This window comes from Melopsittacus undulatus, chromosome Z (assembly GCF_012275295.1).
Source record: "Melopsittacus undulatus isolate bMelUnd1 chromosome Z, bMelUnd1.mat.Z, whole genome shotgun sequence".
NCBI classification, from domain to species: domain Eukaryota; kingdom Metazoa; phylum Chordata; class Aves; order Psittaciformes; family Psittaculidae; genus Melopsittacus; species Melopsittacus undulatus.
This window is the reverse complement of record NC_047557.1, coordinates 46,969,599-46,993,796: the sequence shown is the minus strand read 5'-3', so window position 1 is coordinate 46,993,796 and position 24,198 is coordinate 46,969,599. Positions and strand designations below refer to the sequence as shown.

General features: G+C 39.4%; 1 protein-coding gene across 6 annotated transcripts in view; it reads left to right on the top strand.

Moving 5' to 3' along the window:
- Positions 1–22,009, top strand: part of SEMA4D (semaphorin 4D) — a 79,302-nt gene extending 57,293 nt beyond the window's left edge. For all 6 annotated transcript variants that reach the window (XM_031054123.2, XM_034072600.1, XM_031054122.2 and 3 more), the window contains exons 3-16: positions 2,112–2,505; positions 4,513–4,658; positions 5,838–5,900; positions 8,291–8,389; positions 9,577–9,670; positions 10,624–10,737; positions 11,438–11,589; positions 13,022–13,197; positions 13,307–13,463; positions 14,213–14,435; positions 14,868–14,983; positions 18,145–18,317; positions 18,534–18,577; positions 19,707–22,009. In XM_031054123.2, coding sequence (XP_030909983.1) covers positions 2,412–2,505; positions 4,513–4,658; positions 5,838–5,900; positions 8,291–8,389; positions 9,577–9,670; positions 10,624–10,737; positions 11,438–11,589; positions 13,022–13,197; positions 13,307–13,463; positions 14,213–14,435; positions 14,868–14,983; positions 18,145–18,317; positions 18,534–18,577; positions 19,707–20,620 — 2,565 coding nt within the window. In that variant the 5' untranslated portion in view covers positions 2,112–2,411 and the 3' untranslated portion in view covers positions 20,621–22,009. The remainder of the gene's footprint in view (positions 1–2,111; positions 2,506–4,512; positions 4,659–5,837; positions 5,901–8,290; positions 8,390–9,576; positions 9,671–10,623; positions 10,738–11,437; positions 11,590–13,021; positions 13,198–13,306; positions 13,464–14,212; positions 14,436–14,867; positions 14,984–18,144; positions 18,318–18,533; positions 18,578–19,706) is intronic.
- Positions 22,010–24,198: the final 2,189 nt, after the last annotated feature.

Sequence of the window (24,198 nt, the reverse complement as noted above, 5' to 3'; positions counted from 1 at the left end):
AGGCTAAATTAAAGGACAAAGTCCTGAGTGCATTTCCCTCTCCATTTAAAGTCACAGAAATGAGAACAAAGTGAATCTTGCAGGATTGGGCATGTAATATTCATTGTAGTTTGGCTCACGCCCTTTTTTTTTTAACATGCAGAATTTTACCCTAGATTGACAAACAATGTCCCACAAATCAATCTTACTAATGTGGAAAAGAGCATGCCTTGCAAACGTGTACAGTGGGAATGAAATAACAGATTTCTGCTTCAGCAAAGTAGGCAACCAACCAGACCTTCTGTCCTTTTCCAAAAGTAACATAGTAGGTTTCAGATTTTGTTGTGTTTTTGCATTTTCTAAGGTAGGTGAGCTAGGTTAGGAAAGTAACCGTGCCTGTAGGGGAGACAGGGTTTTCTTTTACAAGGGCATAGCATTGGCAAATCTATTTTGAAGTCCAGAAAATTTACAGGATTTGAGAAGCCTTCTCTGGAGACCTCCCTACCCTATTGTTCTGTACATAAATGTTTGCGTATTACTGGGACTGATGCTGAATAATGATGTTCTGTCTGTCTCTGAAAAAAGAGAATTCAGAAGTTAACTGGGAATAGATTATTTTGTGGAGTGTTTTCAGTAACAAACAGTGGCATCAAAAAAAGAATTAGGACTGTGTAGAAATTCAAACTTCTGGGTTTCACCTTACATTTCCATTAAAATAAAACTACTAAACTGCCTTGAACTTAATCACTGAGCTACTCTTCAGTCTTTAAATACTTACTTGTAAAGCTGTTTGCCCAGAATAGCCTGTGTGATACCTTGCAGCCCTGATGAGTGGGTACTTTTTAACATGTTGAAGACCAAATCATGAAATTGCTTATGTATGATGATAAACAGGAAGGGTGCAACATAGACAAACAAGCCTAGTAAGCTTAACTGAAAATACCCCACCTTAAACCCAAAAATTAATCTGTATGATCCATTACAAACAGTTGGATCTGATCCGAAGTGTTTACCAAAAGTTAAAAAAAAAAAAGGAATAAAATTACGTCACAGGTTTAGCTTGAGTGAGTTGTGATTGTGTGTGTGTGCGTGTGGGGATTTCTTAGCAGACAAGATATGGGTAGGAATAAGACTTTTTTTTTCCTTTTCTTGTTTTCTTTTCTAAACCTTCCCCGTGATCATTTAGTAAACCAGGTGTAAAAGTTTCTACTGTATTTGTCCATCTTTTACTCAGCCACATGAGTTCTGTGTTTGTAGCAGATCTGCTGGATGCATTTTGAAAAGGTTCCTTGCCTTTGCCTACTTAAGCATGGGGCCTGTCCCTCCCAGAGAGGCTGTGAGCAGCAGACTTGTCCTTGGAGACACGCTGCAGCTCACCTTAGTTTTAACTTCTGTCCTCCCCAAGTGCTGCCCCACTCCTCTTGAACACTTCCTTTCCCTCATCCTGGATAACCCCTGTGTATCACAGTTCTAAAGCCGCGAATGGTTTTGTGGATTGCTGAGGAACCTGAGTAATGGGTGCCTTGGAGACAGAATGACATTCATAGGGCTATCTTAACAGATTTAGTATTTAAGCATTTTCTCCCTTTATTGTTTTAGGCAGTGCTTTAGCTCTTTTTTTCTGTGGCTGTCTTACTTTCTGCCCCCACACACCTTGAGTACATTAATAACATGAAAAGACATTGCTAAAAATTCCTACGGATTCCAAGGATGGGAGGTGAAGAAGTGAGGCAGGTTTGTGTAACTGATGCTTAAGGTGAATGCTGCACTTCTCATGTTTTTTACTGTCTGAACTTAGGGTGATTTTTATCTTTATCAGAGAAGTGGGATTTTCTTCAACTCGCTGTTTAAAATAATATGTAGAGTTGAATTCGGTGTATTAAACATAAGTGGCAGTACAAAATATTGATACCTGGCACTCTAGATTGAAGTGACTGCTTTAAACTATTGCGGATTTGCTGTGTAAATGTATGGCTTGTTTTCGAGAATTATATTTTCACCCGTTAATGTACTCTAACTAAATTAAGCTATGAAGACAGCTGCAGAAGTATTGCAAGATCAGTGCATACAATGTGCTATTTTTGGCAGTACTCAGTTTTCTTCTACTTCTCTCTTCCCTCCTCTCCCCACAGCATCATTTATCCTGTAACGAAACAGAAGAATGCGCTCAGTTGCACTTCTCAGCAGCTACACAGCCTGTGGAGAGTGTGGGCAGTCTCTGTATGCAGCATCCTGGAAAATGTGCGTTCCCTTGAAGTGATCTGCTGAAGAGCACGTACAAGCACAGTTGCTCCAGGCTGCCTTGTTGCGCTGATTTCAAGCTCTGAAATGCTTGATTTCTAATAGTTCCTGGATACACACATTTTTTTCTGCCAACGAAACGCTATCTGCTGCAGTTATCCAAGGAGCCCCAAAGAGCAAGAACACTGAAGATGGCTCTACGCGCTTTTTATGCAGTTTGGGGTTTTTTACTGGAAGTAGCAATAGCATTTGGCCCAGTACCAAGGATCACTTGGGAACACAAAGGTAAGAAGAGAAACTGTAGTAGTGTGATATGGGACATTGTTACAACCTCAGGTTTTCTGTGAGATCTGAAACTTGTTGAGGCTGGATGTTCTTCAGGCTGTTTGCTGTGTGTTTGGTCAGGTGTTGGTTGCTTTGGTCATCTTATGAAGTGCTTAGTACAAGAATATTCGAAAGTGATTCAGGCACTGGCTTAACTGAGGTTCTTTCAGGTCCTTCAAGCAGATCTGAAAATGTAGTTTTTTAAAGGGGAAATTTTGATTTTTGGCTTTCTCAGCTGAAGGATCCTGCTGCTGAAGCTTGCTCCAAGAGAAAACGCTAAAGGGTTCTCTCTTCTTTCTGTGCAAAGGGAAGTAATAGGGATCAGAAAATCCTTTAGCTTTTGGTTCCAATAGTTTAGCCTGTATTTGAAGAGACCTCTAGAGCAAGGACTAAGAAGTAGTTATTTGCTGCTGTTTGTGAATTATTTCACACCCCACACACCCCACATGTGGCATGGATACTTCACATTTTACAAGGTTTTGTGTTTGGGTCTCCTTTACTACTAGGTAGTTAGCAACAATTACTTACTCAAGTGTGCTGTAACAACAAAACCAAGCATGTGGGTAGTGTGAAGAAACAGCGCTAAATAAGGTTGTTAAATACTGAGCAGTTGCAGTGTAGGAAAAAACAAATGGAGATGGAGAATATAGTAAACTTATTTGAGATGACTATAGGAAGTGTTTTCCCTGTTTATTGGTATAGCAATAAGCGAGTTGCTGATGTAGCTTTTGGGAAAGAATGGTCTAGACAAAGTTGCTTACACTCCTTGATTTGCCTGTCCTGTATAATAGTTAAAATTTGGCAAGGTACCGTTTAATGGTAATATGGTAATGCACTGTAGACCCATACCCAAATTGCTCAAAATAAATGGAATTTATTTTTATTCCTGTTGTTTCTCCCTGTCTCTGTCTGCTAAAGATTGTTGCATTTAAACATGAGAAGCCTGCTTTGAACGGGACGGGGAACTTAGTTCAATGTAGGAATGAACATGTGGAGTGGTATGAACCAGTTCATCCATTTATGGAAAATTTTCCTAGCAAGTAAAAGATTTTAAAAATACATGCCTGAGACTCTAGTTTAAAAAGAATGTTTCTGCAGTATTACAGTTGAAAATGCAATTTCTAATGTTAGAATTGAGAGCCGTAATACATTGTTTTCTGCCTGTTTGTTAAAAGGCCACTCTTAATTAATCTTGTGGTAGTCTCTTGCACAAAATGCAGTCTTCCAAGCTTTCAGTCATTTTTCTACTATGGCTGTACATGCAGAAAAAGTATTCTTGTATATTAGTCATTTTGTGTAATCTTTCTCCCAGCCATTCTGTTAGTCTTCATAATTCCTCATTCCACTACCTTTTCCCCAGTGTCTCTCTCTCATTCCTTTTCATCCTGATTTCCCCTAGTGTTACTTCTTTATCATGTGTGCTTCACCTGTGGTCTCCAACATCAACTTACTGATCCCCTGTAAATGGTCCCATTTTAGCTTCTGTGTCTTCTTTCTTGCTGTGCTGAAGTGTCATTTCTTAAGGTGCACAATTTCCTGTGAGATTTGTTTGGGGCACTTCCAAGGGATGTGGTGACTATGCTCATTTTCCATGGGAGGTGGGTGTATGGAAGGGAAAAGGTGAGGAAGGACCCAACAGTGGATGCAAGATGGAAGATCAGGCAAAAGGGAATTAACAGGTGGAAAAATGTGAAAATGTGAGTTACAGGAATCAGTATGAGAGGAAATATTTAGGCATTTGAAATGGAATGAGAAGTGGGGACCAGTGATTTTAATGTTGATGATGGGGGCTCCTGTTTATGCTGAACAAGCTTTTGATAGCTTTCTTTTCTGTTACGTGGGTTGTCCAAACTAACCTTTGTTGCTTCCAAGGTATCGGACAGCTATTATGTAACTTAGAAAAATAACATAAACTTGACATTAAGTGATCCTGTTTCTTCATGTGGTGATGTTTTTCCATTTCAATAGAAGTCCAGCTCATACATTTTCATGAATCGGAAGTGTCGAACTATTCAACCTTGCTGTTAAGTGAAGACAAAGATGTTCTATATATAGGAGCCAGAGAAGTGATCTTTGCATTAAACGCAGTGAATATTGCTGAAAAGCAGCACGAGGTATGGGTTTAATACATTATCATCCACATAAAAAAAAAAAACAACAAAACTTAATGTTTGGCTTCATATCCTGGTATTAGTAGCATTGCACTTTAGATTTGGCTCAATGTACCTAAAAGAGAAAATACTGTATGTGGGCTACTTACTGGAAGAGACTATAGAATAAAACATTCCATCAGATGAGAGGAAGAAAGAAGTTAGATGTAAACAAGGAATTAGAGGTTTCCTTAGGTGTTTTCTTCCTGGGGACAGAATGTTGAACTGGAGGGACTTTGATATCAGCTGTAATGGTGGTTTTTATGCATATTTTTTATTAGCAGGAATGGGCCATCTTCTGTTAATCTGAATCAGAAGGTAATCTAACCCAAACCGAAGCAAAGTTGGGGCTTGCTTAGGAGTAGCAGGCTTCAGACATGTTTCACATGAAATGAAGGCCTGTCCTTGCAGTTTCAGCTTCTCTTTTGTGTCTCTAGGTGTGTCTGAACCACAAGTGGTGGTGCAGACAAGTCTGACCCAGCTTGTTCAGAGAAGTACTTTGGATGTGCTGACACTGCCTTCTCAGAGTAGATGAGCCCATACAAAAGTCTGTTAACATTGTATTGTTTCCAAGTCCTTTGCAGGCTGCTGCTCCTCATCCCATCAGCAGCACAGGCTGACATTTAGAGTCACGGCATCATGTTCCTAGGTGGTGGTGGACGGTCTTCACCAGTGTATAAAACTTGTTTTATGAGTGCATGTAGCTGCCAAAGTTGTACTTCTCCACATAGTATAAACCGGTCCAGTAAATTTTCTTTGACCTTCCCCCTCAAGTGTCTTTCATTTACATATGAATGAAATGGAGAAGTACTTAAAATAGAGAAGTACTTGAAACAGTTACAGTTGCATTTCCCTAATGGCTATGGTAATGGAAAGTTTGTTAGCAATTTGAGGGGAAACATCGGGATGAACCCAAAGATAATGGCAGTTGTTTAACCCCAGTTAAGGCACATGCATTTGGAAGTGTGACCTTTTCAGAAAAGAATGGTTTTGAACCTTTGAAAGCTACTTGCAAAATGGCTTGCATTTGCTGCAGATAGTCTTAGGATTGCCTTTTTTTTGTGTGTTACTACAAGATCTTCAGAACTTGTGTTGAATTAAAGTGCTCTGGATGTGCCTTTGTTGCTTGTTTTTTTCACTTAGTTACACTGGAAGGTCACAGAGGATAAAAGGACTAAATGTGCAGTCAAGGGCAAATCAGAACAGGTATGTATTTTTATTGAACTTTGGGAAAATGTTATACCTTACACTTAAGGAGGAGTGATGTTAAAAGAAAAAAGGCTCCAACTGTTTGAAATTAAAATTTTACAATAATCACCTTATTTTCTTTGAGCTTTAGAAATGGCAATGTTCCTTAGTCTTCCCTCTCTCCTTCCTCTACCCTCCCCATTCTTAGCTCATTTTTTGCTGGTGAATATTATTCGAATGTTTGAAAATCCGAACACCCCCCTAATGTGTGCTTAATACTACAAGTTTTTCTATTGAAATTACAAACCAACAGTACTTTCACTGAGTAATTGATAGCAACTGTTGTGTTTTGTTATTGCAGTAATTCTTCCCCAGCATTTGATTTCAGAAAATGGTTGATAATTTTGTTTGCTCTTCTTTAGGGCATAGGGTTTATTTATTAGGCCAGTGCTGTTCCATCAGCATCTTATTCACTAACAACAAATCCTTATTGTAGTGCTCAACAGGTGTGCCACTTGTGGCAGCAGCTTCTCGATGGTGTGACTGCTCAGGCAGCATCCCAGCACCTGAGCAGCCTGGTCTCCTGCCAGATTGGCAGTGCAGGCAGCTCAGCCTCTGGGATCCCACAGACTCCTCGCCACTGCCAGTGAACAGGCTGGCTTGCTCATTGTGCCTTTCTGTGGAGACTGTTTGCTTGTGGCAGTTGGCTGTATGTGTAGCACTGCTTCATTTAGTGATACAGTAAAATGAGGGTTTGCTGTGCAAGACTGGTCAGGCTTTTAAGCACAGGTTAGGAAGTGGAAGTCTGCAAGCCCTGCAAATACAGAAAGCAGTCCTGCCCTACACTTGCAAGGATTGACATCGGCACCTGGCAGCTTCTTTGGTTCACACTGTTATAAAATCCCAGGTGCCGCATCCAGAGCTGATAGATCTCCTGCATTCATGGGGCTCCTGAAGATGGGAGTGGCCTCTCTTTCCCTTGGCTCACCTTACTGTCTTTCTTCAACTGACAGCCTTCAATAGATTATTCTGACATGAGGTGTGGCAGGTACTTAAGGACTATGTTTGCCTCTTCAGGAGGCAGTGGAGAGTGTCATTTCTGTTCTCCAGGTTCAGATGGGCTTACTAGTAATTCACACATCCACAACTGAATACGGAAAATATGAATTTCTCTCGCATATAGTTTAGCAGGTGGTGCATGCATCACTACCACTCTTCTGCAGAGATTATTAGCGTTAGGTAGATGGGGTGTTAGACCCCCAAAACAAGTACTTTGACAGCAGTCCAAACTTCCTTTTTTTTCCTGCCTGCAGTTTAGCAGGTCACATTTATTGCCAGCCATAATTTTCCTTCACTGTACTCATAACCTTTATGAGTCACATTTATAGTAGCTGTGATGTTTTACATAGTACAGTAGTTTCAAAAGAGTCAAGGTATTAAAGCCACTACTGCTATTCCTTACACTAAAATGGGCAGTCTTCTGCCTCAGGCAACACTCCTGTGCTGTTTAGTGTCACCAAAAGGCATTTATGCAGCTGTGGAAAGACCTCATCTGGCAGAAAAAAAATTTAGCTTCCTCACCTAACCCGTAGTTTTCTGCCATATCAAACCCACCGTACAGTCGCAGAAATACCTCCTTTGGCTCATAAGAAGGGAGAGTAACTACAGTGCTTATTCTTGCATAAGTAGTTTATGAAACTACAGTACAGTGGTGGTATCTGGCTGTGTTGCCACCAAGGATTAAGGGTTGTTGTTGATACTGTTTTTTTTTTTCTCTCAGTGGGTTGTTTTTCTTGGTGGTCATTCTGAAACTTTATGGTATCCTTTATTGAAGGCTTTGGCTCAAACTCCTTGTTCTGTTCCTGAGCCAAAAGAATGAAGACGCTTCCTTGGATGAGCAATTGATACCAGGGACTGGGATGGTGGTGGTGATGGTGGGGTAACTCCAAACCAACAAAATGGATACAAGTGACAAAGCTAATTTAATGGTATTAGAGGTTTCTCTTAAGAAGCAGCCTTGAGTATCACTGTTTCATCTAGGCTTGCAAGGGATTGCAAAGTCTAAAACTTACTCCATGTTTAACTAGGCATTCCCATGGATTGGATGTGTCTTTGGAACTTGTGTTTTCATGGAACAACTTGAGATGCACCTTGCTGAGTATATGCATTACTTGGTAATGCTACTCTGATAGATATACTGAGGCAGCTGTGCACTACTGTAGGAAACCAGATGCTGGGGGACCACAGCTCCCAGAGATTGCAGGGAGAAGGGTGTCCCAGTGATGATTGTATTGCCCAGCTTTACTGGTGTGGCATAAGTAGTGGCAACAGATGAGCTGACAGCACAACTTTTGTATATTTATGTTGGAAGCTGTGGTTTATCAGCCTTTTCTCATGCTTTGTTACAGACAGAGTGTCGTAATTATGTGCGTGTGTTGCAACAGCTGAACGATACTTTTCTCTATGTGTGTGGAACTAACGCGTTTCAGCCAACATGTGATTACCTGGTAAGAATGTACATACAGTTTTGACCCAGTAGCAACTGTAACTTACAAGCAGCTCATTTAAACAAGGAGTTAATCTCTATTCCTGAAGACTGTTGCAGTTTCAGTGCTGGTTGTAATGTTTGGAGCATTTATTACACTGTTCCACAGTAATGATAGAGGATGGAAACAAATTGTACTGTTCTTTTTTCAAAGCACTTACTGAATTATTGATTCACCTTGTTTAACTGTGGATTTACTTCTTCTTAGCTTTCATAATTCTTTGCATATTGTGTGTTAGCATAAAAACAGTTTCTAAAATTGAAATTACATTCTTTGTGACTTCCATCCACTACTGAATGTCCCTGAAATTTCTCAGATTCCTGTCTCTACTTGTCTCTGCTCCTGGCTATGCCACAGCTTCATAGTGCTGAACACTTAAGAGTGAAGTCTTGGCACAAAATCAACTCCCTTTTCTTGCTGCTGACTCTTGTATCATCAGCCTTACTGTGACTCTTAATTCTGAAATTGGGAAATCTTGTAATTGTTTGTTCTTTTCTGGCTCCCCTGTGTGCAAGTTGGCCTGCCATCACCTCTGGAACATTGCCAGAAGTCATTGCCCTTAGCCTTCAATATCTTCATTACACAGTGTAACTGATCACTTTCCCAGTACTGAGGCTACAGTCATCTTCCTGATCCTCATTCCCTTGTTTTTTAAGGGATTTGTAAAGTAGCAGCCAAATTACTCTGTTGCTTTCTGAAATTTAATTAAGACTGTGACCCATCTTGAAAATGGCTGAGTCTACTTCAGAAAGCTGCTCCAATTTCTAAACCTCTCAATTTTTGTGCAGGCTAATTCAGTAATTGCTGGCTCTCTCCATATATCAGTTAACTTCTGCCTTTCATTGTCTGGCTCTTTTTGGTGCCCTCTCTTGAGGTCTGTCTGAATTTAATTTTTCATTTTCTGTGCTTTTCTGCTTCCACCCACTAATCATAGGATCACATTTCCTCTCTGTCTGCTGGACTCTAAGATTTTCTGAAAATGCATATTTGCCTTTTATAATACTACCAAAAAATGCCTTTGATGCTGGAAGTTGATTATGTGGTCCATTATATAGTGTTAATTCTTTCAATTACCTTTCTGAGTGAAGTAGCTGAAAGATTAAAGTGCTAACAGTTGTTCTGTGGTTTTCAACTTATTTTTTTTTCAGAATTTAATTTCATTTGCACTTGGAGGTAAAAATGAAGATGGTAAGGGCAGATGTCCATTTGATCCTGCTCAAAGCTACACATCTGTTATGGTTGGTAAGTTCAGACTTTAATGCCTCATTGTTATTTATTAAAGTGTTAGATATTTTCCACTGTCATTCTCCAGGCTCTCAATATAGAAATGATATTGTGTCCATGTTTGTACATCTTTACTGTGTACTCAGATAGATGCTAAAATACTTACCTAGTCAAGCTTAGCATGTTTCTTAAAAGGAGAATTTAAAACTCTGTTATTTTGTAAGCAGCTTGTTTAAAAAACTTGATTTTTAAACTATATTTTCAGGTGTTTATTAAGTTGAGGTTGTCCCAGTGTACTTTCACTGCCTTTGTAGTATCAAATACTACAGTATTATTTGTTAAAAGCTATTCCAGTAAATGTAATAAGTAGAATATTTAGCTGTCCTGAAGACATATCCATGAGACAGAATGGGGAAGTGAGAAATATATTCTGAGTGTATATCTGTATGGTTAGATACTACTCAATCTTAATTTAGTGAAATCAGAGTTCTTGGGTGTACCCTAGTGTCACAAGACCATAAAAGAGAAACTCAAAGTAACATGAAATGGGAAATAAGGAGGGAAGAACACACTCCCATATTGTTGCCTAGATTCTTAAAAGTTGAGTTTGAATAATGTTGGCACGGAGGGAGTAAAATAGTTGCAAAATTTGTCATTTTTGAAGAAAATTTACATACTGGTACATAAGCCATAGGTTTATATGTTAAATGTTGAAGTACCACAAAAACGATACTGACTTTTGCCAGTTGCCAGTGTTAGAGCAATAATAATCCCAAGTGTGGAAGTGTCAGCCTTGAGAATGGTAAGGAGAAATGTAAACATTGAAAACATGTCTGGAGCAGTTTAGAGGAAATCACTGTTTATCTTTTCTTGTGGGAAGTTTAAGCTTACATAGTCTCCTTAAATATTTATATACCCTTTTTGATATCTAGCACATAAGAAAGTCTGAAATATTTGTTCTTGTGTTAAAGATGAGGAGCTTTACTCCGGGACTTCCTACAATTTTTTGGGAAGCGAACCTATCATTTCAAGGCATTCCCATCAAAGCCCTCTCAGAACAGAGTATGCGATACCTTGGCTTAATGGTAAGTGGGCATGAGAACTTGTCTGAATCAAATTGTTTTTCATTCTTCAGTGCCAGACAGAGTCTAAGTGCCTTACCTGAGTTAAGGGGCAATTGTCTAATATCTGAAAGATATTGTTATACTGGCATTCACGGATACGTAAGGGTGTGCCCTTGTGTGCCCTCAAGAAACATTATTTTGAAATATCAGGATTTTTATAGCATTGGCAATGAAAACAGTTTTAAGCTACACAGGCTTCAACTTGATGTTAAAGTGCTACAGTTTATTTTGCATGCATTAAGTCCAAAAAGTACAAAATACTGAGTTGAAGTAACGATACTATATTTTTTTTAGTGTTTCTGCTAATAGCTGAAATAGGGAAGTGGTGTGCAAGCAAGGGTACCTTTTCAGGCCTGTTAGAAAACTGCACTTCAGCCTGAAAAATGTTGGAAGCAATGAGATACCAGACCATAGAGGTCTCTCAAGTATCTTAGTGCTTTCATGTAGGGTTGTGGGTTTGTGGGTTGTTTCCCCCCCCCCATTTCTATTTCTTTAGAAATGCTATTCATATTATGAACACCAAACTGTATAAGCAAGTCAGTGCCTGGAGAGCCTATACGCAGTGTGAGGTTTGGGTGAAAGGGGACTCCTGTAGGGTCGTTGGGGGAATCAAGTTAGTAGTCTCATGTATAATATAAAATTCTTCTCTCTGTATTTGTAGAGCCTAATTTTGTTTTTGCTGATGTCATAAGAGCAGACCAAAACAGCACAGACGGAGAAGATGACAAGATATACTTCTTTTTCACCGAGGTGCCTGTGGAGTATGAATTTGTTGGAAAACTGATGATTCCAAGAATAGCTAGAGTGTGCAAGGTGGGATGTAGTTAGTTTACTTTAACTAATTCAGTTTATTTTAACTAATTCAAGTAGAATTTTGTGTGTGTGTTTAAATAGTGTTTATTATTGTGGACTTACTGCCAATTAAATGGAAGTAGTCAAACTTGGTGAATCAGCAGTTTCAGTCAGTTACTCAGAACTGAGAAAGCCTTATTGTTGCTTTAGGAGCAAATACTTGATTTAATTTTGCACAGTGGTAAAATTTCATGAAGCTGTTGGAGCTGCCAGAGCCTCAAGGAAAATGGTCACCAGCAGCCTGATTCTGTCACATGTGATGTGTTTAAACCTCAGTGTGTTAGGCTGGTTCAAGTATGTACTTAGGAGTGCTGGTTAAGAATCTTGCTGATGAAGAAAGTTATTTTTTAGTAGGTTGATTTAACGAAAAATCTTCACAGGAATGTACCAATTTCCGCAGGATTTTTTTTTTTTTTTTTTACGACAGGAAATTTATCTAGCCATTTCATTTTGATGAGGTTGAAATGTTTTATTTAGACCTTACTGTTTTATATTTAAACATGGAAGTCAAAACATCAATAACGAGTTAGTGCTCTTGAGATTTCCATTAAACAAGCAGCTGGAGGCAGGTTTACATGAGGCTTATTATTGTGGCCCTCTGCCTGCTGGCAGCTTGTGCACTCCTTAAAAGAGGAGTATCATGAAATACAAGAGCTTTATTGCTGCTGTTTGTCTAAAATGGAAATCAATGTCAAGTTGCAAATCTATAAGCATTTATACTTAAATTTTGCAGGTTTCTTCTAATATTTTCCATAGGAAATATGGGAAATATTAGCAATGTTCAAATATGCCCTGCTTTTTGAAGACAAGTAACAGAGCTACAGCTTGAGTACTAAATATTTTTAAACATATCTAATCAATATACCTTTACTGCTTTAAGTGTGGGTCCTGCAAGTCCTTAATAAAGGTGGTAACTGTTTGCAGAATTAAACCACTGCTGCATTTCTTCTAAGGAAATTATTAATATCAGGCAAGTTCAAGTGCTTATCATAACATTAGAATTTAAAATCACAGTTTAGATGTCACAGAACAATGCAATGCTTCTTTCTTGTCTTAAGGGACAGTATAATAATTCCATACTTATTTTACTTGTTCTAATAAGCAGGTCTTTACTCATCTTAGTTTTCAAGTGCTGCTGAAGTATTGTTCTTTCTGTAAGTCTCATATCTCCCCTCTGTGCACTGATAGAAACCATTCTGCAATGTTTTTGACTAATTGTTCTGGGGCTTCTATGTTTTGCTGTGTTAACACTTACTAATGTGCCTATAGTGAAACGTTAGAAAGTAGCAGTGCTCAGGAATTTCATGCTATAGAGCAGTGGTTCTTAAATGCAAAAATGTTGCTAATTCTTCTCACAAACACCTTTTATTTATTTTTTTTTTAATGTCAAAAGAGGGACCAAGGAGGATTAAGGACCTTGCAGAAAAAATGGACTTCCTTCCTGAAGGCCAGATTGATTTGTACCAACCCTGATAAGAATTTAGTTTTCAATATTATCAATGATGTTTTTATTCTCAAGTCGACAACTTTGAAGGAACCAGTCATATATGGAGTCTTCACACCACAGCTGTAAGTGTGGTACAGCCTTTTCCTGGATAAGTACTTTTAATCTCAGTTGGTTATCGCAATAAGTAATAATTAGTCCTCTGGTTTTCTTTCTTTCATTCTGAACTTTTAGGAATAACATGGGGCTGTCTGCAGTGTGTGCGTACAATCTGTCTGCTGTAGAAGAGGTTTTCTCGAAAGGAAAATACATGCAGAGTGCTACAGTAGAACAGTCTCATACGAAGTGGGTACGATACAATGGGGAAATTCCTCATCCTCGACCTGGTGCTGTAAGTTTGTATAATTTTGAATCTGATAACAAATGATGAAAAAGAGAGACTTTTCCTTATAATGCTTAGGACTAAAGAAACTGGTAAATATTAGGTAGCTGGCCTGGATACTTCTTGTTTTAAAGGCTTTGTAGAAAAAAACACGCAAGTGATTTATTCTGAACTTTATTTCTGGAAATCAAAAGTGGGTTTTTTAAATCTACAGTAAAGTTATTTGCTGGTTTTGCACTTTCATGATTTTGTTACTGATTTTCTAGTGGCAAAATAGATGTCATTATACGCTAGCCAACATCAAGTATTTTTTAGGTCAGTTGAACAGAAGTACAGCAAACATTGTATTGTCTCAATGGGTTCAGCAGGTTTATCCAATACAGTGCATTGCCTGCAAACCAACATATTCATAGTGCTCGGTCTCTTTCACATTTCTCTTAATTTCTTACATTTCCTGCAGTTGCTACTATTGAATGAGGTGACAGGTAAAAGTAGTTAAGAAGCAAGAGATTCTAAAATGTATTTTGGGCCCAAATAAAAATGTAGTCCAAACCTCAGGGATTTGTACATCACAGAAGCTCAAGTGCTATGAGACCTGAGGACCCTCCTCAGTAGAATGAGTATAATATAAATGTGTGTTTACTGGCCAGAATAATGCAGAAAAGAAAACGCACGTAGCTGCTCGTAATTGTCTCTCCCTTGTACAAGTAAATGGTGTAATTTGGTTGTTGCTCTTTTTGGTTTGTTCCCCTCACTAGTGCATAAACAATGAAGCCAGAGCATCAAACTACATGAGCTCTTTGAATTTGCCAGACAAAACATTGCAGTTTGTTAAAGATCATCCCCTAATGGATGACTCGGTGACTCCAATGGGAGACAGACCTCGACTAGTAAAACGAGATGTGAAGTACACCCAGATTGTAGTAGACAGAGTCAGAGCACTCAATGGCTCCATATATGATGTTATGTTCATCAGTACAGGTGGGTTCTGAAGAAGACTTTTTTTCAATGATGTACTGATTCATTAGGCTCAAATATGTTAAGGAAAACTCTTGAGTTTCCATATTTACAATGCTTTTACAGCAGTTGGTGCTTTTGTTAAAAAGTAAAGGGCAATAGTGAGTAGAGAATCTTTCATGCTTTGAGAAAGCAATGCAGGAAAAGAGCTGCAAAACTGCAACGAGTGCAGCAAAAATGCATTTAAGATAATCCCTAAGTGGTCATTCTTTGTTCCAAAATATTATTTCTTGCTCAGAGGTCCTTATGGTAGCAGATTTCAGGATTGCCATTGGCACACATTGTGTGAAATCTTCAGCTGAACATCAAGCCGATTGAGTCAGCTTACAGCAGTTGTGCAATTTTTTCTCTGGCTTTTATTTTAAGGATCTTAAATATTTTACTTTGTCGTTTCAGATCGAGGAGCCCTGCACAAAGCTATCAGCTATGAAAATGGAATGCATATTATTGAAGAAACACAACTTTTCCCCAAATTTGAGCCAGTCCAAACTCTCTTGATTTCATCCAAAACAGTAGGTGCTATAATCCTCACATCATTCCTCTCATTTTGCTCTTCCTCAAAACTTTTTAATACCACCTTATAACCTTGTTGTGACAAAAAAAAAAAGCTGTCACTGCACAGAGACAAAGGCTGCATCTCTAACTCCTTGTGCTGCAGCAATATTATGTATTACCTGCTGCATTTCAGTGTCTTTGGTAGGTGCAAGCCTCTAAAAGTGTGTAGAAATGGGGAATGTGGAGGTTGGAGTACAGGTATAGGGGTCTTCACTGCGATTTCGTGTGCAGACGCTAAAAGTGGTGTTTTAAGGTACCAGTTTTCAGGTTAGGAGCTCCGTAAAAATCCTGACCCCTTGTGGCCATTGCAAATCCGTGAGGAAAAATCTTTTGGGGGGCTTAGCAGAGGAATAGTGTATCTTTCTGAGGAAATAGACCTAAGATGATTGAACAGCCTTGTGTATTAGAGAGACTCAAAGCTGTGTAACCCAAATCTTGCAAGCTTCTGCACGCTAGATGTATCATTAGATCACTCATGTTAGTGCAATGAGGACCTCTGGTGAGGTCCTGTCTTTCTGGCAGGCACCAGCTGCAGCTCCAGCTTGTGGGGGTGAGCCTTGCCGCAGGCTGCAAACCAGTTATTAGTCAGTTGCTTGGTTTAATACTGGGTTTGTGAGAGTGGGAGGATAATCACTCTGTGTACTTATTGTATCTATACTTCTGGCCATAGTTACTCAGACCAGCAGATCCCTGAATGTCTATGAAATCACCACCTAAAGCAGTGGCTTATAGTATCACACCCCTCAAACTGGTGAAATTTTGGGGTTTATTAATCCTAAGGAAAGAATAACTCTTGAAATGTCTTGTAGTAATGCTGGTATTCAGTAGCTACCTGGTGATCAATAAAAACTCTGCAGCTAGACATTTAGCAATAATGCCAAGATACCTTAGAAACAGCTTTTATTTTTGTGTGATAATAAAAATTTCAGTGCTTATAGATTTTGTAAAAATAGTAATATTTTTAATATATGATGCATCGCACTAGCAACTTACATATATAGACAGTATGTGTGTATGTATATATAAAGTGTTTGCTAATGTCTTCTATTTTTATCTGCAAAGAAAGCTTTAAATGCCTTACTTTGACAGGAAGTTTTGGCATTTGCTTTATGATACAAGATAATGATAATAAGATAATTTCAGCAATGAGGAGTGGAGATTGGGTCAAGTGTGAGTCACGAAAGATGCATAGTTGTGGTACCACCCAAGCAGGGATTACTTCTGCTCCCCAGCATGAAAACACAAGTTTCTACCTCCCTGGACATCACAGCAGCAATCACAGTCAGTTGCTACTGAAGTCATTTGTCAAGGTGGTATTGCAGTATGCGTACTGGCCATAATAAGGATTAATCACAGGAGGTTAATAGTTGCTACTTTAGACCTCTCTGGAGTCAGTTGTTTCTGAACACACTACTGCAGTAGTCTTCAGGCCCTTCCTATGGTACGTCTACCTTGTTTGAAGACTAGTGGACAGTGTCAGATGAGCCTACAGTAGATCCTTCTAACTCCTGCTTTACTGAAAGATGTGTCTTGATTTTAAAACATCAAATTTCAGGATGAAATACTGCATTTGAGTTTATGTCTCTTGAGCCTGATTGTCTGAGTCCATCTTCCAGTAGTGTAAGCAGATTCTCTTTTGATAGTTTCAACTTTCATTGTCCAGTGTCAGTTTCTTTGAAAGCTGTGTGCACACTTCATATGAGATTGGTTCTAACCTGATTTGTACTTGGTCTTGTAGCTTACTCTAGGGAATGCTGCTAGCCAGAAATGCATCATTTGTTAGCTTGATTTTAAAACACTTACTCATGACCATAGCATCAAAGATACTAACCAGTCCTGAATTCTCATGGCAAAACCTCCTTACATCCTTAATGAAAGAATGACATTGAGCCCCAAACCCTAAATCCATTCCTAAGATGCCGTGTTAGGTGAGGCTGTTTCTTATGTCAAGACCAGAAGTCTGCACCATGAAATGAGGTTTTCAAAGAATGTTTCTCTACTGGAATCTTTTGGACGTCTGCCCATCACTTTGTGATCATATTCCTCCTTCCAGAGTCACTGCAGACACAGTCCCCGAGTACATTTCTACATACTGAGATCTGTATGGTTGCAGTACAGGAAAAGCTACTCTGTGCTTGGATCTGGCTTATTTGCCATGACAACTGCAGTAGGGTGCTGATAAATCCACTCGGTATTCTGCTCAGGATGAAGGCAACCCACTGCCAAGGTGGGGTGTGCTGTTCAGCTTTGTATTCACAGCCTCTCAAAATGACCAGAGGGTCAGTCGCTAGTGGTTTTGGGTTGCAGCGCAGGCTCCTTTCTTAAGGCTTTGCATAATAATATGTAAATTCACGGTGTACCTTTTGCTATTGGTTTCCCTGAGCTTTGGAACAGATGAGTGAAATAAGGAAGCTGCCTGCCTTTTATAAGAAGGGTGTTCAGGATAAGAGTGTTCTTTTCCTGTCATACTCAGGGTAATAATTGTTTGGGATCCCCAGCAGCAGTGTGTGAAAGAGCTGTTCTGTTTATATCCCACTTTTCCTTTTCCATCTTTTCCAGTGCTATTTCCTTTGAATACTGTCCAGTGTATCTCCATGAGTCCCAAGTAGGTAGCTGCATCTGACTCTTGTAAGGCTGCTGCTGATGTGGCTGCAGAGACCCAACTGGCAGAAGAGCTGAGGGCAGTGGTGCTGCTTTGGTTAACAGGAGCAGGAGCAGTTCCTACATAGAGGAGGCCTTGCCTGTTCAGGCTTGCATGTGCCTGCTTCACCCCTGTCATCAGCACAGGCTTGCATTGCCTCATAGGAGGATTGTCAATGCATTTGTATTTGTGGAAAAACTCTGTGATGAAGCCATGGTTAGACGTGGTTACTTTCCATTCTCATAAACTGTATCTATTTCAGGTTTTTGTTCTTTTGTCTCTTTGCACTTCCAGCCTAGCTGAATATTTTCATAAGCTTCCTTTCTAAGGTAATCAAAATGCTTGTTCTGCTCCTGTTCCAGTTTTTACAAATATGGCTGTTAATATATGCAACTCTTTAAATTGTTTAATGGGTTGGTTTGTTTGGCTTTGAGGAAATGACTGTCTGTGTTGGTTTTTGTGCTTTGTTTTTTTTAGGGCAGAAGGTACCTCTATGCTGGTTCTAATTCTGGTGTAGTTCAGTCTCCAGTTGCATTCTGTGACAAGTACACCACTTGTGTTGACTGTGTTTTAGCAAGGGATCCTTACTGTGCTTGGAATCCCCATGAAGCTTCCTGCATTGATATTTTTAAAGAAAATGAAATTGAAAGGTAATGGTAGCCTTTTATTACCTTACAGTTACATCAGCTTTGCCCATTATTGATAGTGCCATTTTCTAAGCCAAATGTTTTCAGATACAGACTTTTTCTTATCTGTCTCCATCTACTTGTGCTGTTTAGATAAAATGAATCTTGCTTAGGACAGGAGGATGAGCAGGCTGTAGGAAACAAGATTTGAAATTGTAATACTTGGACTTCCTTTTACAGGAGCTGGATTCAGAACATAGGTGGAGATGCATCGTCTTGTTCTGGTGAGTAGGTCTTCGAAGAGCTCTTTCATGCCTCTAGGTGAATTAGTGAAAGTTGTGTTTAGTTTAGCTTTTTTGTGATTATCGGAACATTCATTTATATCTTAATAGGTATGATACTATACTTTTGAATATTTGAGAACCTGTACAGCCTGCATGTTGTGTTAAAATGTCTGTTTGTATGCATTTCAGTGTGCAGTGCACAGACTGCTGAAATGAACGGGGGCACCTCAACAGCGACTTGTGAATGAAAGCAGTATTTGCCATAAGTAATTCTAGCGCAGAGGCCTGTCTCTGTGATACAGCATTTGACATTCTGCTGTGAGACTTGATAAGTGCTTGGTTATTGCAGCTGGATCAGAGCAAATGGTCCCAAAAAAAGCTGGTTTTCTGGTGAGAGGGAATGATGACTCAGAACATGATGCAGAGCAGCTGAAGTACCCTTTGCAGTGATTTAACAAAAGTAACCACAGATTCTTTCTTTGTAATATGTGCTGCTGACACCAGATGAAGGAGATCTTAAGAGCAGTGTTACAGGAGGTTTTTACTGCAGTAAAAAAAAAAACCTCTGCGGAGTTCGATTTACTCTATTTTTATTTCTAATTCATGCAAAGCATGGACCACCATGAGAGTTTTCTTAGTTTTTCATTAATTTATGGTGTTGCACTGTGGGTATGCTGTAAGTGCTGGTATTGTTTTTAGAAGAGAGTTCAAGTTGAGTAACAGCACTTTGCTCAGTTCCTTCTTGGATATTTTGTAGCTGCTGATTTACTTAAAGTGCACTAACTGCATATAAAGTGATACCAAATTCAGCACCTTGTCTCAAACAATGGCTCTTCTCAGATGCACACTCAGTTGCGGATCAACAACCTGTCATCCTTATTTGGAAGTGGAGGCTGTCTTAGAGTTTGAGGTGTCCTATCTCCTAGTCTGTCCCGATGTCTTGCACGTAATTGTAGCTTGGTATTTTGCTAAGATCTTTGCATGCTGTCATCTTGGTCTTGTGAGGTAATCTGAATGTCTTAATCTTTACATTTCTGTTAAGACTATAGCACAGTCTTGTGAAAATTACACAGATTAGAGCAAATGGGAATCATTCCTGATACTCTGCACATTTATTTTGATGTTCCAGATAAAGTAAGCGAGAATTCCCTACAGCATACATTCAAGCATGGGAGCACAGCAGAACTCAAGTGTTCTCAAAAATCCAATCTGGCACAGGTAGTTTGGAAGTTCAAAGATGATGTGCTGAGAGTGGAGAGTCCCAAGTACCGTTTGCTGGAAAAGGCACTGCTCATCTTCAATTTATCAGAAGGAGACAGCGGTGTTTACCAGTGTTTGTCAGAAGAAAAAGTGAAGAATAAGAAATTTTCTCAAGTGCTGGCCAAGCATGTCTTGGAACTGAAAAAGATCCAGCATACCACGGTGGGCCCCACCACGGCAGCTGCACCAACAGAAGGTAATAGTGATGTGCCGAAAGTGTCAGCTGTATCAACTGAGGGGTCAACCGCTCACACTTTGACTACTCATATGGTACCAGTAACAACAGCAAGGATAGTAACAAAGCCCCTTGGCTCTGTTCAAACAAGTGCACCCTCCAACACAGAGCTCTTCAATTCCATTCCTGACACGGTCCCGGAAAAGACAATGTTCCTCAAGTCAAATGATAACTTCCTGTTGATGTTCCTCTTCCTCTTCTTTTTTATCCTGTTCTTGTGCCTGCTCTCCTACAACTGTTACAAAGGGTACTTGCCAGGGCAGTGCTTGAAATTCCGCTCCATCATGCTGCTTGGTAAGAAGAAAAAGTCAGATTTTTCTGACTGTGAGCAAAGCGTGAAGGAGACACTGGTGGAGCAAGGCAGCGTCAGCCACCAGAGCGGGGAGCAGCCAAAGCCAGCGCACGACACTGGCTATGAGACTGAGCCCGACTGTGGGAACGGCCAGCTGCAGGCTGGGGATTCACAGGCATCCCGAGAAGCCAAGGACAAGCCCTTCGATGTCAAGTGTGAGCTCAAGTATGCCGACTCAGACGCAGATGGGGACTGAAGGACCCAATTGTCTGGTTGAGTGGTGGAAGTCGGCTGTGGTCCCGTGGCTAGCTATTTGAGCACAGAGAGCGCGGGTGTGACCGCTGAGCCATAGTGGGGATTACATGCTTATGCTGTACAGCAAGCCAATTAGCATTCAGATCTCGCCAGATTAGAGAAGTAGTGTTCTTGTCTGCAGACCATAGCATCTTGTGTTGTACTGTCTTATACTTTTTTTTTTTTAAATGGCCAGTTTCAGATCACCATTTGTTTGTTCCCAATTTTACCCCCAAGGAGCGCTTTGCTCTTGTGAACGGTTGTTTGCTTGTTCTTCATCCCTCTTCTTCCAATAGGATAAAAGTAATTTTCTAATTCAGTTGGTTTTAAAAAGTACTTCAGTCTACACATATTTTTTGCTGACATTAAAAAGACCTAGTTTCATTTTAATTCCAAATTGGAAATTAAGTTTAGTTTATCAGATTGGTAAATTATAGTCTTTGTCCTGATTGGGACATTTTTTTTTTCTCTATGCTTCTAGTGATTACTTTTAGTTTTATGCTTTGTGTTTTGACACACTAGGTCTCTTTAGTTGTTTAAAGTTAATTTTTTTAACTGCTTTTTAAGTATCTGAGATTTTAAGGAACAATGGGGATAGTATTGCCTTGATTTGTGTAAGACTCAGGGATAATCTTGTTTAAAGTCTTTTTTCTTCACTGCTTTCTAGCAGTTTAGGTACAACAGTATCAGTACAAAACATGGAGTAAGTGGGGGGAGGGAGGAAGTAATAGGTTTAGGAATGCTCTTATATTTTTTCCCTTCCCTCCCCCCCAGCCAGCAAGCTGGACACAATCGTGTTGTGTTTTCTGTACAAGACTGAATTTCTTTGATTTTTTTCTTCTTGGCTTTATTTTATTTTATTTTTAATGACACAGTGCAGGCAAGCAGATATCAGTTAGTAGTGATGCAGAGAGAGGTTTTTGCATGGTGGAAGCAGAGCTGGAATCAAGAAGAATTAACTACAATAATTCAGCTAGTGACTTGCTGGAATGGACTGTTAGGATACAGCCTGATGAGAAAACGTTGCCGATTCTTTCTCTTTTTTTCAGATTCAGAAATAACTCAGCTTCTTTTTGTGACAAATCTTTGCAGCGTCACCCTTTCTGGATGACACCTTCCCAATCTCCTATGCAACTGGAGACTGAAACTGGAGCTGCTCAAAACAATCAGTTTGAACTCTTTATGTGAATCATGCCTGCAATTGTGAAAGTGTGCATTTGTTCTCAGCTTGGTTCACAGCAGCACTGTTTGTCTGTAAAAGCATTTTGTGCGGTACAGTCTTGAAGAATTGTTCCTCTCACTGCATCTTTCTGTAAATATTGCTACAAGTAGAATACATTTTAACAGTAAACAGTATGCCTGGGCTGCTTTTCTATGTTGAACTTTCACGCAAATATAATTTAGACCATCTTAGTGTAAACAGTTTATATTTTATAAGATTCAGTTTGGTTTTATTTTTCTATTTTTAATTATGTACATATTACAGAATAAATATTAAAATAAATTGTATTATACCTTGACTTTTATGAAACTTGACACAGTGACACTACTTTCCATATTGCAAGCACTGATGTGGTTTCCTTTAAGGAGGGAAAAGTAGTTTCAAAAATTTCAGTTTGGAGCAGATTCTCTTCTCAGCTCTAATTGAATGGGTTATAACCCAGGGCAGGGTGGAAGGAAGGAAAAAGAAATGTGGGTGAAGGAAGAAAGAGCTCTTCTCTAGGGGCTTTGGGATACTACTCTTCTAAAATTCGTTTGTGTCTCTGCATTATTTCTTCAGTATGATGTATTTCTTACAACTTCTTTCCTTAGTACCCTCTTTTTCTTTTCTGTCCTCTTCTGTCACACAGCCTCATCTCCTATACCTTTCCCTCCTACTGGTACCTCCTTTTTGTCCTGTGTTGGGAGTGACTCATCTCCTTCACCCACCAGTACCCAGCCTGATGTTTGGTCTAGCACAGACTCTCTAAAGATCATGTTGTTGCCACCTTTCTTAAGTGACCAGGCACAGCATGTTAGTGTCCGAGGACCCTTTCGCCTCTTCTGCCAAGCCACAGGTAAGTTGGAGGACCCCTGTCTAAACCAGCATTTTCTGCATTAAAGGTTTAGATACATTGTCATGTTCTGTGTATGGTTTACTTTTTGGATGTTGGAGGGGGCAGGAGGGAGAAGGAAAGAAAAGAGACCGTTTCAGCTTATATTATCAATATGCTGTTACTGAAAATCTGGCACTGTGAATGCTGTAAAATGCAGCCTCTTATTTAGCAGCCTACTGTAGTATATTAATAGGCAATTAATTTTAATAGGCTCACTTGCATGCTCTGAAGGAGTTTACTGAATCACGTTTGCATATGGATGTTTAGCAGGTAAATATTCTTCACTATCAGTATGTATGCTATTTAAGAATACACTTCTGTTGGGTTTGTATTTAGTGTATGTTTCTGGTCTAGGTCAGTTACTCTTTCTTCAGTCTTATTTCAAGTGGTACTTATATTAATGACAACTTCCATTTTATGAAGAATATATTATCCAAAATTCACAGGAGAGGGGCAAAGCTCTTTTCTGTATAGATATTCAACATTTTTCTGTAAGTTTTTGTTTGCATAGTAGTTGCCTGTTCAAGCTAAGTGAGATTTAATGGACCTGAATTAGTTTTAGGATGTAACCTTATTCCTGAAGAGACTGTAGGTAGAGATTTATTTCTAAAAGTAGCATTGTTTTGTATTGTGTGTTAGTGTTACACAGAATCAGATTAAAAAATGTTATTTTTAGAGTAGGTCTTAACAAAGGCATGATTTGTATTTCCATGGATAAAAAGAACAACGAGATGCGGATTCTTTCACAGAATAGAAACACAGAATCACTTAGATTGGAAAAGACCTTTCAGCAATAATTCATTCACTGTTTTTACGGGCAATTCAGAATCTCTTTGTTGTCCACCATGAAAAAAAAATTGATAGCACAAAGGATTTAAACAGTTTGATTGTGCTGAATATCTGGATTTTATTCTAAAATTGCTTTATTTCGTCCAGTGATGTCAATTTTAACATGATACCTGTGCTGCTTTTAGAAAATTGGCAGTAATCGTAATTTGCCTTCACAGTAAACTTAAGCAGTAAGGTTCAGTGTCCTAAGGTCAGCTTGTGGAATTTAGTCCTGAGGGGATATGGTCGAAGACTGGAAAAAACAGGAATCAGGCACCCAAGAGGTTCAGGGATGGCAGAGGCAGCGACAAGAAGAGCCAGCAGCTGAGGCATTTCCGATCAGTCTCAGAGAGTGGGGAAGGACTGGGCTCTGTGGTATGAATGGGGGGCTGACTTCCTTTGGAAAATAAGACATTTGGCACCCTTGCCCAGAATTGCAGCTTTATTCTGATCATTTAAAGCAAGCAACCACCAAAAAAACCCCAACCAAACAAAAATATCCAACAAACAGGCAAACAAACAAGTAACAGTGAATGCAAACCAGCATACCTGACTGATGGAAACCTTTTGCATCTTTCTGGGACCTGCACATGAGGATGTATATACTTATCCTGGG